Source organism: Vulpes vulpes, chromosome 11 (genome assembly GCF_048418805.1).
Source record: "Vulpes vulpes isolate BD-2025 chromosome 11, VulVul3, whole genome shotgun sequence".
Taxonomy (NCBI): Eukaryota; Metazoa; Chordata; class Mammalia; order Carnivora; family Canidae; genus Vulpes; species Vulpes vulpes.
The window spans coordinates 2,972,889-2,984,539 of NC_132790.1; the positions used below are offsets into that span (position 1 = coordinate 2,972,889).

The window sequence follows — 11,651 nt, forward strand, 5'->3', positions numbered from 1 at the left end:
ACTAGGATGAAAGGCCCATTATAAGCTGGAGGGAGCACCTGGGTGGCTCAGTGGTTGAGGATCTGCCTTTGGCTCAGGTCGTGGTCCCAGAGATTGAGTCCCCACACTGGCTCCTCACATGCAGCCTGCTTTTCCCTCTGCCTATCTTTCTGCCTCTCTCTGTGTGTCTCATGAATAAATAAATAAAATCTTAAAAAAAATAAACAAGCTGAAGGCAGTGAGGGTGATGGTCTTGGAGAATGAAGAGAATTGCTGTTTTTCAGTGGGGCACCCGCTCCAGATCATTGTTAAACAAGGCCTGACAAATCACCCAGATAAGTATGATTACTGTTGTTGGTAAGATATTCAGAGAGCTTTATTCATGATATTCAAATTCATTTTCCATTTCTGATTTCAAGAGTTGACTTTTTTTTTCTTCAAAGATTTTAATTTATTTACTCATGAGAGACACACAGAGGGAAGCAAAGACACCAGAAGAGGGAGAAACAGGCTCCCTGCAGGTAGCCCGATGTGGGACTTGGTCCCAGGACTCCAGGATCACACCCTGAACCAAAAGGAGATGCTCAACCACTGAGCCACCCAGGTGCCCTAAGATCTGATTCTTTCAAGACCTAAAAGTAGGTCCCTAACTTTCAAATAGAACCCAGGTGATGTTATTAATTTAACCTAAATTGTAATACAACCACATATAGAAACATTTTTAACTCATTTTCAAATATATCGCCTCAGTGGCTATAAGAGATCAACGTTATTCTTTTTTAAGATTTTATTTATTTATTCATGAGGGACACACAGAGAGAGGCAGAGACACAGGCAGAGGGAGAAGCAGGCTCCATGCAGGGAGCCTGATGTGGGACTTGATCCCAGGACTCCAGGATCACGCCCTGGACCAAAGGTGGTGCTAAACTGCTGAGCCACCTGGGCTGCCCTGTTTTTGTTTTTTTTTGTTTTGTTTTGTTTGTTTGTTTTTTAAGCATGATCATAATAGTTCTGATCCTCTAACCATGCCTTCTAAGCAGGGTATTAAATTCTAACGTTTTTAAAATTTTCTTTAAGATCCCGGTGATATCAGAATTAGTAATTCACTCACCACTCCTACTCCAATTCTATATCCTGTTTGGCTTCATAATAGATTCTCATAGGTGGTAATGAGTCTTTCAAAACCTTGCCTTCATTATGTATTTTATCCCAAATGATCACAGGCTGATCATTTGAGTAACCTTTTGCTAGTCTTTTGCCATCTTATGAAAATGACCAAGTGAATTCTGTTTTCTACCAATACTGATGTCTTCTCAATAATGTAACAGGCATACCTGTTAGATTATACCTGTTATACCACTAACAGGTATAATTAGTAAGATAATCAATCTCTTATTTTCATCTTTGTGGGTCTGCAGTTTTGCTTCCAAATGCTGTACCAGTCAGGATTGAAGGAATAAAACAGACAGAACTCAAGGTATTTTAAAAACACTCAAATATTTGAGCAGTAAAGAATTTAAAATGAAGAGAATTATATCCTGTCAAAACCATTGAAAGATTAGAGAGAATTGGTTCTATCCCGAACTCCTTGAAATAGTATCAAGGACCACACAGAACTAACATCCAAGGCATGGACCTTTTGCTCTTGCTACAGTTTTTCATCCAGAAAATCTGAGCATCTCTCGTTGCTTCATCTGGTGTCTGCTCAAATGTACCTCCCAGTGAGGCTGTCTCTGACCACACCATATAACAACCTCTGGTTGTTATGGTAAGAGAGGGTCTGCATGTGTGAATGGAGGTCTCAGTCCTTGGATTCCCAGAAGATCTAGGTGGACAGAAGGAAAGTAGCAAGCACAGAGCAGTTTATTGAAATGAACATACACTCTCAAGGTGGGAGAGTGGCCAGGCTCGCTGAGGTGGAGGTAGCCCCTAGGTTGTTTTAGAATTGGATCCTGTTAGGTCTCTTGGGCTGGAAGGAGCTGTGACATACCCCATATGCTCTTATATTCTTATTTTTCTATAGTAATTCTCATCTGGCATATATTTGATTGTATATTCTTTACTGACTGCCTCTCCCCCCAATAGAATATGGTTCTAAAATGAAGGAGTTTCTGTTTTATTCACTAGTATATTTTCCTACTTAAAACTGTGTCTGCCACATTATGACTGCCTACTCTCTGTGGACTGAATAAATGGATGGATGGATGGATGGATGGATGGATGGACGGATAGATGGAATTATATGACTTTGTGGATTTCTTCTTATCTTTAAGGGCTGTTTTCCTCCTCTACATCTTCTCAATTTCTCAACACTCTTCAACATTCAGCTCCCATCAGGCATCCCTATGGGTTCTTCACACAATTTCCTGTGCCTCCTTCCTGAAATCATAATTGATTTGGGGTCTAACCACATTATTTAGGATTCTGCATATATTTAAGACACGCAAATACCACAAAAACCTTGCATGATTGCTGGGGGCAATGAACGTGCCTTTGATTTGTTCACACATTCCAAGAATCTTATGTTGTAATGAACATGCTTCAATGCCAAGTTATTCATGACTTCAACAAGCCTGATGCCCCATTTTTAAAGTGGTTTGTCTATGCTTTCATACCAACAAGAAACATTTTTATTTATTATACCAGATACAGTTATCTACATTTTCTATTTACTCTCATCAGAACAGGTATCCTGTAAGAAAAGTATAACAATTTTGTGTATAGAGAAATTTGTAGGCAGGGATTTGTAGGAATTTTCTCCTATTGATATAAATGGTATGTTGGGAGAAAGAGAACCAAGCCTGGCTTTGCTGCTCATGAGTTATGGGATTTGAAGCAAATTACTCCTCAACCTTGGTCAGAGTTTCTTTGTTTGCCAGTTGAAGACTTCGCAGAATTATCTCTAAGGCACCTTCCAGTTCTGGTAACCGATGAATGTGAGTTGGAAAAACCGAAACAATTCAAGGCTACTCTACAAACATATAAAAGTAGAAAAAGTAGAATTTTTAGAAGAAAAATTCCTCTGAGGAATCCAGACATCATGCATGCTCAACTAGCTCCATTGTCTCCACTTCCAGGAATCTTGAGTTCCCTGGCATTTTTTTAAGACCACAGTTTAATATCTCATGTTTGGATAAAGTTATTTGTTTTTTTTAAGATTTTATTTTTATTTATTCATAAGAGAGAGAGGCAGAGACATAGCAAAGGGAGAAACAGGTAGATGGAGAAGCAGGCTCCTCGAAAAATATGGAACACTTCATGAATTTGCGTGTCATCCTTGCGCAGGGGCCATGCTTATCTTCTCTGGATACAGTTATTTGAAAACAAAAAGCTTGAAATCTTTGTTAAACACAGAGTGAAATTCTCATTCAAAATGAAATTTTAGTCTAGTTGAAAATTAGGCAGATACTAAAGAAGATAATATTACTAGGACGAAATCCTAAGTTCATAGAAATCTTTGTTGATGGTTGTAGGAGTTGGGGGTCCTAATAGTTATAGGTCCCCACACTCAAATATTTGATCCCAGGCGACTTACAGAGGTATAAACAGTATAAAGTATCCAACAAAAAATATGAGGCAACCACATATTAACCACATCAGAAAGCCATTACTCTATCAAGGCCTAAAAGAGCAAGAGGAGGAAATAGGGGAAACGAAGCCTTGGATTAAACCATGGAAGAGGTGCTGGCTCACAGAGCTCGGATCATTGCCACTGTCAGACCCACTGCAAGGCAGGGAGACAATGATGGAGGCAGGTGTGAGTCTCCATATGTCAATTTTTTTCTAGGCCTACCCTCTGGAATCTGGTCAGTGGCATCCATTGGCCAACCAATAGACATGGGTGCGGTCTATAGAGATTTGCCTCCTGAATTGCAGAGTGGGACAAAAGTGTGGGGCGAGGTAACACACAAGATCAGATTATCAAATCCTATTCACACAAATCAGCGATGGTGTCTAGTATTAGATTTTCTGGGCGGCTTCAAGGATACAAAGAATCAAGAGACACATTTTATTTTTTTTATTATTTATTTATTTATTTATTTATTTATTTATTTATTTATTTAAATAGTCACAGAGAGAGAGAGAGAGGCAGAGACATAGGCAGAGGGAGAAGCAGGCTCCATGCACCGGGAGCCCGACGTGGGACTCGATCCCGGGTCTCCAGGATCACACCCTGGGCCAAAGGCAGGCACTAAACCGCTGCGCCACCCAGGGATCCCAAGAGACACATTTTAAACAGGAAAATGTCTGGCACATTCAGGATCATTCTACATGTCCTTCTTTACTAATGAAATACATGGGTAGCTTTTAGTTCATGAAACGTCTCCATTTTATACCTTGCCTATTTATATGGCATTTTTGAGGAAATTATGGCCCATAAATCCATATATCCTAGGTTTAGTTCCCATAACCAATTATAATTATGGACATCCTGCTAAAATAATCCCATAGATGTGAACTCTCCTCCTAGAAAAATATCATTGTTCTATTTATCAGGAAGTCTGATACTTTGAAATGGAGATTAGAATTATGTGCATTCCTTCTTTCTTTACCAGGGAATATTTGATAATGGGGAAACTGTTGGAGAAATGGTATCTCTTCCTTTACACTGCTAGCTCAATTTAAATTTGAAAGTGAGTTACTGTCAGTGATCTTCTTAGGGGATGAGCAGGTAAAAAGGAGTTAAAAATTAACATAAAAAAACATGGCTACTTCATTTATGGCTTTGAGGACACAGAATTAATCAAAGCTGCTGTCTTCCACCACCCACTTTATATCATGCTTACCCTCTTCCAACAGCTCAGCATATTTTTTTATTTATTTGTTTGTTTTCCCTGCCAGGAAACCCAAATTTTCTTTAGATGGTCTTATTTTTGTATATAGTAGTTTGCTGAGGCTCCCAATAACAACATACCATAGACTAGGTGGCTTAAACAACAGAAATTTATTTTCTCACAGTTTTGGAGGATAAAAGTCCAAGGCTAAGGTTCTGGTGGATCCTGTTTCTAGTAAGGAGTCTCTTCTGGGCTTATAGATGCACAGGGGAAGCTCTGCTCATGATGTCCAGGGAGGTATACTGAACATGCCCAGCCCCTCAAATGCATCAAGACACTGCTTTCCCATGTCTGCTAATATCTCCCAAGGCACAGGTCAAAGGAGCATGTCCAAAGTTAAGCACGGTATGTACATTCCCTCTACTATGAAGCCAAACAAGCCACATGACGAAGCCCACTAACAGGAAGGAGGTACATACTTTCAATAGAGTACGTACTTTGGGGAGTATGGAGTCAATTTTTTTAAAGATTTTATTTATTTATTCATGAGAGATACAGAGAGACACAGAGACAGGCTGAGGGAGAAGCAGGCTCCCTGCAGGGAGCCTGACATGGGACTTGATCCCAGGACCCCAGGATCACACCCTAAGCCAAAGGCAGATGCTCAACCACTGAGCCACCCAAGTGCCCCCGAGTCAACAATTTCCTTCAGCAATCTACTCTATTGTATTGGCCAAGTCTAGATAAGTAGACTCTCCTGTCTGACAATTACAACCCAAATTCTCATCCCTTTCTATGTGTTACCTGTGTGTGTGTATGTGTGTGTGTGTGTGTGTGCGTGTGTGTGTGTGTGTGTCTATCTCCCTAGGACCCTTCATGGTACTGTCATGCTTGTGCTAATCAGTATCTACCAAATTGCTCTAAACTGACATTATGGTTTTTGCACATACGTGCCAACTGTCAATGCCTAGTAATCCCAGATTTATTTCAGAGGGTTATGGAATTTTGCCTCATGTCCCTTTGTCCTCTCTTACTGCAGTGGAAATATCTACTGCTAATGTGCTATGCATTTCCCTCTTTTTTTTTTTCCACATTTACCTCTATTTCTTTTCATAATTATTCTTAACTGTGTGTCTTGGAATATCACCACCATAAGAAATGACAAAGAGTTTCATTACTTTATAACAATTATTAATAACTTGTTTGTAAGTTAATTCCATGAGGACAAAGATAGCATTTTAGGCATTTATGAATGAAGGGGTAATTTCATATATATTCTATGATCCTTGCTGGCTAATGAGATTTTACTTATTGTGCGACTTTTATTTGCTAGGCAGGTTTTAGATAGTTCAAAAGCCTTTATATTGCATTAATTATATCATTTGATCATGTATCTTATACTATTGATATCTCTACTTTTTATGAATATATTTGAAATGTATAGACAACAAAGAAATTGTATGTGGTCAAAGCATTGCAAATAGCAAAACCGTTACTTGAAAGCTGAATTTACTATTCCAACTACCATGTTTCTTTTAATGCAACACAAAGTATTGTAAAGCTGCCATAGTCCTGACTGATGTTCCACTAGATATTGCATGCAATAAAACTATATATTTGAGTAAAGTTTGTTTGAAAGATACTTTAATTCTATTTCTGTACCAATCTGAAAATTTAGAGCACAATCTTGCAGCTAATGAACTTTGTTCCATTGTGATTGAGGGTCATGTCAAAATGAACCTATTAATCACTATAATTCCTCACAGAGGAGTCTGAAATTGCTAGAGAGTGAACATTTAATAAGTGGGAAATGCTATAAATGTCACTCCAGATGTGAGCCAATGAAGAGACAGGTAATGATTCAATAGTGTATTTTTAAAACTATATGTAGGCTGATTTGGAAGAAATACAGTGATTCATTTTGGGAATGACTTTTATGGAACCGATTCATTTGAAAATTATAGCTGAGAAAATGGTATGTGTGTGACATTACTCTATCCATTTTTAACTGGAAGTTATAAAAATGAATGTTATTTAGAAGAAAAGTCATGAAGAGAGAATTCTTTTTCAAAATAACTCAGCCTGCATTGGATAGACAATTAAAGGATTGCCTATTTGCATAAATCAGGAAAAATATAGGTAAAATTTTGTACTTTTAATTTGTCTCATTTTTATTCTTCCAAATTTAAAAAACAGAGAAGCCAGTCTAATCTCTGCAGGTTAAGTATACCCCTGGCTAAAGAAGTATGACCAAACACATACGGAAAATGGCAGAAAAGTATTACCACGAGTATTTTTATTCTGTGTGATATGAGATATTAATGTTGCTCTAACCCAACTCAGCAAATTTCTTTTTTTTTTCTCAGCAAATTTCTTAACTCTCTGGTTCTCAGTTTCCTTGTCCATAAAACTCATCAGTTGTATGATGTGACACATAAGGTACCTCCTAGCCCTGAGAAGTTGTGACTCTCTAGACAGTCTAATTTAATGTTAGTAACGAGTAGGCTTCTCTCTAGCAAAAATTATTATTGGTTATTAAAAATAAAGATCCTAACATTACATTTCTTTTGGGCCCAAATAATTTTCCTCATAAAGAGAATATTCAGGCCTCCTTTATAACAGAAGAAAAAAAAAAAAGTTCTAATTGGGATGGTTGATTTTTTTTAACTTAATTATTCTTCAGGACACCCTGTTAATGTCAAGTAGTTTATTTTAAATAATAGTTCCATCGGTTTATTCTTCAGCAAGGTTTGAAATCTTCTAAAAGTGTCTTTATCCAGTAGCTTATATATCATAAACTACTAACAATTAAAAAAGAGTCAAGAAAATCTTTGGTGGAAGGCAACTCCGGCACTAATTAGGGATTATTACTGATTTGCAGATTGCGTATTTTCTAGCAAACTGCTGTGAAACGGCATCTCGTGTTTTAGATAATAACATTTTCATGCCTGATAAATACATTCATGATCACTGCTTTTTCAACCGGCAAGCTATGCATGTTTTATTTAAGCTGTAGAGTCCCAGAGGTTGTTCGTATTCTTCTACTGCTTAAAAATTTTTACTGAATTAATGTAACAACTCTTTTTTAAGTGATAAAAGAATAATGCACAGCTGTAAAATTTCTTGATTTTTAAGGTAGAATTAATCTGCATATTTTCCTCCCTTAGCCCTGTTTTTTTTTAAGTTCTATAGTGATAATTCCCCTCTAATAGGAAAGTGCATATCATGAAGAATTGTGTTTTAAAAATAAGCAAATACCCAGGTTCTTTAGCAGAGGCATCTGCTAAGATCGAAGCAAGCAAAATATTTTCTTCTAGGAGTGGAATATGAAATGTTTAGAGAGAATACTGGGTGAACGTACTTCTTAGAAGTGAGAGCTTAGAAATGAATGTAGAGCAGGAACTCAAGACTTTAAATTTTCATGGACTGAACATGTCCTGTAAAATAAATGTATTCAGAAGAATACGCATGTTAGCCTTCTATCCATCTCCCATATGGAGCTTTTTATTTTTATTTTTATTTTTTATTTTTAATTTTTTATATTTTTTCCGTCCTGCAGGTGTTCTGTATGTTATAGAATCTATGCGTCTACCCTGACCTTTCAGGCCATGACAACCTTATAGGCTATCAATGATCTTCACGCTTAATATTATTCAATTTCACCCTAAATAAAAATGCTGCTAATTGCTCATTAACTAGAAAAGTTTTGGAAGTTTCATATACTTAGATAAACCAGGCCATAGGTATAAGAAGCTTTAAGATTAATTACAAAAGTCTCTTGGCCTTTGAGTGTTCATCTGAGAGTTAAGGGTAAGTAACATCACATAGAGGAGGTGATTTTTAGCTGGATGTGGAAGGACAACCCGGGACCACCCTCCCTGAAAGGGTTTGACATCCTGCATCCTGGCAATGGAATGCCGTATACCATGTCACTCATGTCACTCATGTGTAAACACGTTACATTTCTGAAACTGGGTTCATATTAATAAATTATTCACACCCATGGAAATATCCCCTCTCTGTTCCTCCTCCCTCTGTCCCCCTCTCTCCCTCCCTCCCTCTGTCCCTCTCTCTCTCTCTCTCTCTCCCTCCATCTCCCTTCTCTTTAAGTGCAACTGTGAGTAGATCCCTGGAATTAAGACTCTGTTTTGCTTAGTGGTTGACTTGATTTCTTTCTTCAAATTAACATACATATTACTGTTTGTATATGTAAAGTGATTGAGTCAGAACTACAGGACATTTATGGATCAAGTCACTTTTATTTAAGACTTTCCACCTTGGAAAAATGAATACGCTTACTAAACTTTAATAATCTCCATATTTGTAAAGAAGGGTTTTTGGTTTTTTTTTTCTTATACCTACTTTATCCCTTTCTGTGTGTATCATTATCCCTCTGCTGCTATTAGTTTTACTCCAAAAATGTGAATCTTCTGGGGTATACTTCTGAAACCAACAGTCAAATCCAGGCTCTATCACTAATCAGCTGTAAGACTTTCATAAGGTCTGTTCACCTCTCTGGACTTTAGGATTCTCATCTGTGTTAGTAGGGCATTGACCCTTAAGGTTTGTTTCAGGTCTTCATTCTATTGCAGAGCTGCATTGATACAAGTGATAATTACCTCTGTTTTCTGTTTTGAATAAACAGGCACTCAAGTGATTGCTTGTTATTTATCTGTTCTTGAAATTTAAAGCAGTGGAGTTTAACTTTCTGTACTCCCCTCTTGACATCCATGTTAGCATCTTTGAATGGTAATGAAAATTTGAGTTCCTGTTAAGACAGGTTATTATTTCACTTTATGGAGCTATGAGGATGACAGTACTTTTAAACGGAGAAACGTAATTATTTTTTTAAATCTGAATTTGTAAGGTAGTTTAAAATAAGTTCTATATAGATCTTCTCCACTCTAAAAGGTAGGTGATATTAACCTCTTAAAATTTAAGAAAATGAATTTTAAAGACGATTGTTTTCCCTAAATCTCAGGGAACTGCAAGATACATATTTTGAACCCAGGTCTGTATAGTGGCAAAACTGAGCATTTCATCCTGCAGTTGACTCTTGAATGATGGGAGAGTTGGGGTGCTGACTCCTGCACAGTAACTGTTGACTGATCAAAAATTAAACTGCAAACAGCCTACTCTTGACCAAAAGCCTTGCAGATACCATAAACAATGAACGTGTATTTTGTATGTTATGGGCACTATATACTGCATTCTTACCATAAAATAAGCCAGAGGAAAGAAACATTATTAATAAAATCACAAGGAAGAGAACACACAGTATTGTACTGTATTTATTAGAAAAAAATCGCCTGCTGGTGGACCTGCACAATTCATACCTGTGTTGTGCGAGGATCAACTATGCTTAATCTATCAAGAAAGAGTCAATTGTGCAGTCTTTCTGATTCCATCAGGCAGGTTTTGCAGTCCTCTCTATTACATCTCATTCTCTCCCCACTTCCAAATTTTTTCCCCTCTTTTTGCTATCAAGCAATATATATATATATATATTTTTAACTTTTCTCCCAGAGACTTGATTCCAACCTTACACTGTCAGTTAGAGGAGAAGCACATAAGAATAGATTTGTACCATTTTGACCAGTTGTGACAGAGCTTGGTGTTAGATTACGCAGGTTCTGGAAACATTCTGCCCATGCTTGAATAGCGCTTATTAGCTATTATTTTTGCATAAGTTACTTACATTCTTTGTGTCTCATTTTCCTCATCTGTACAAGGGGATATGAATTTTATAATCATGATATAATTAGTCGAGTTTTTTTTTTTTAAGAAGTTAAAAAGGACCACAAGCTTTATTAAAAGTAAGTAAAGGTAACATAAAATATATACAGATGGCACATGGTGCCAATTTTATTTGCAGATATTACAATACTCCAATGCATGTTTACAAGTTACACCTTTGCCACAGCCTTGGCTAAATCTTGAACTAGAGCAGAATTTAGCTGTGCCAGAGTGCTGATCTTAGCATGCTTAGAGGCGGCATACTTGTTCTTGATAGTCATGTGCTTTGTAAGCCCACGATTCACCATGACTATATTCTTAGCCAGGTGTTGCATGACATTTAGAAGGGATTCTTCAGTGTAGGACAGATAATGCTGTAGAGTTGGTGTCCATTCACCATTATCGAGAATTTTCAGCGCTAAGCAAAAAGCTCCTGCTGCAATCTGAGAAGGAGGAAAGTGTACCATATCGTAGTCCAACATAGATAGCTCCATCAGGTATTTGGCCAAAGTATGTTGCTCAACATCAACCTCTCCAATCTTAGACGCTCTCCGAAGGAAATGCAGGGGTAGAGGGCGGCCCAGACCAAAATTTAAAGATCTTAGAATCTTCATTTCCATCTGTCTGATTTGGTGTTTAGTGTAAGTATTATCAGTAACAAAGGCAAAGTCACCAATTTCTGGAGGGTACATTTCCTCATATTTGCTTGCAATAAACATGGCAGTGACACCAACCAGTAGATACATAAAGTGAGTTAATGTTATGAGAAGAAAACATTAGGAGCTAATATTCCCAGGTGTCCATGTGTCACTGGAGCTTGAGACGGACATATTATTTTATTTCCTTACTGCTTGCTTCCGTTTCCTGTGTCCTCGGGCCTACTTAGACATGTGGCATTGATCCCCAGTGACCCTGACTTTGTTTCCTCTTCTCTGACCCTCTTAACTCCAGACTCTGGTCTTGGCGGGTCTGACTCTAACTGGTAGCGAGACCCAACCTCAAGTCTAGTTTTGCTTGATGACTGAACTGTATCACAAAATCTGGTTAGCCCTACCATCCTGGCTCCAAATGAAACACTGCAGATTTTTTTTTAATTATGTCTTAGGGAGATACACCCTGTTGGTTTTATTTACAGTGGGAGAGCCAAGCTCTAAAAAACTG

The 11,651-nt window shown here is 37.6% G+C and overlaps 1 protein-coding gene and 1 non-coding gene across 2 annotated transcripts; both read right to left on the reverse strand.

The window, feature by feature from the left end:
• Positions 1-3,219: 3,219 nt before the first annotated feature.
• LOC112935055 (U6 spliceosomal RNA) lies at positions 3,220-3,322 on the reverse strand. Its single transcript, XR_003238103.1, has one exon. It is a non-coding gene; the product is annotated as a U6 spliceosomal RNA (small nuclear RNA).
• A 7,278-nt stretch (positions 3,323-10,600) lies between these two features.
• Positions 10,601-11,236, reverse strand: LOC112935051 (G2/mitotic-specific cyclin-B1). Its single transcript, XM_072727427.1, has one exon. The coding sequence runs from the start codon at positions 11,234-11,236 to the stop codon at positions 10,661-10,663; it is 576 nt and encodes a 191-aa protein (XP_072583528.1). The 3' UTR covers positions 10,601-10,660.
• Between the last annotated feature and the right edge of the window lie 415 nt (positions 11,237-11,651).

Bases quoted from the DNA above. Each gene is read 5' to 3' on its own strand.
- LOC112935051 (XM_072727427.1), bottom strand. From the start codon at position 11,236: ATGTATCTACTGGTTGGTGTCACTGCCATGTTTATTGCAAGCAAATAT.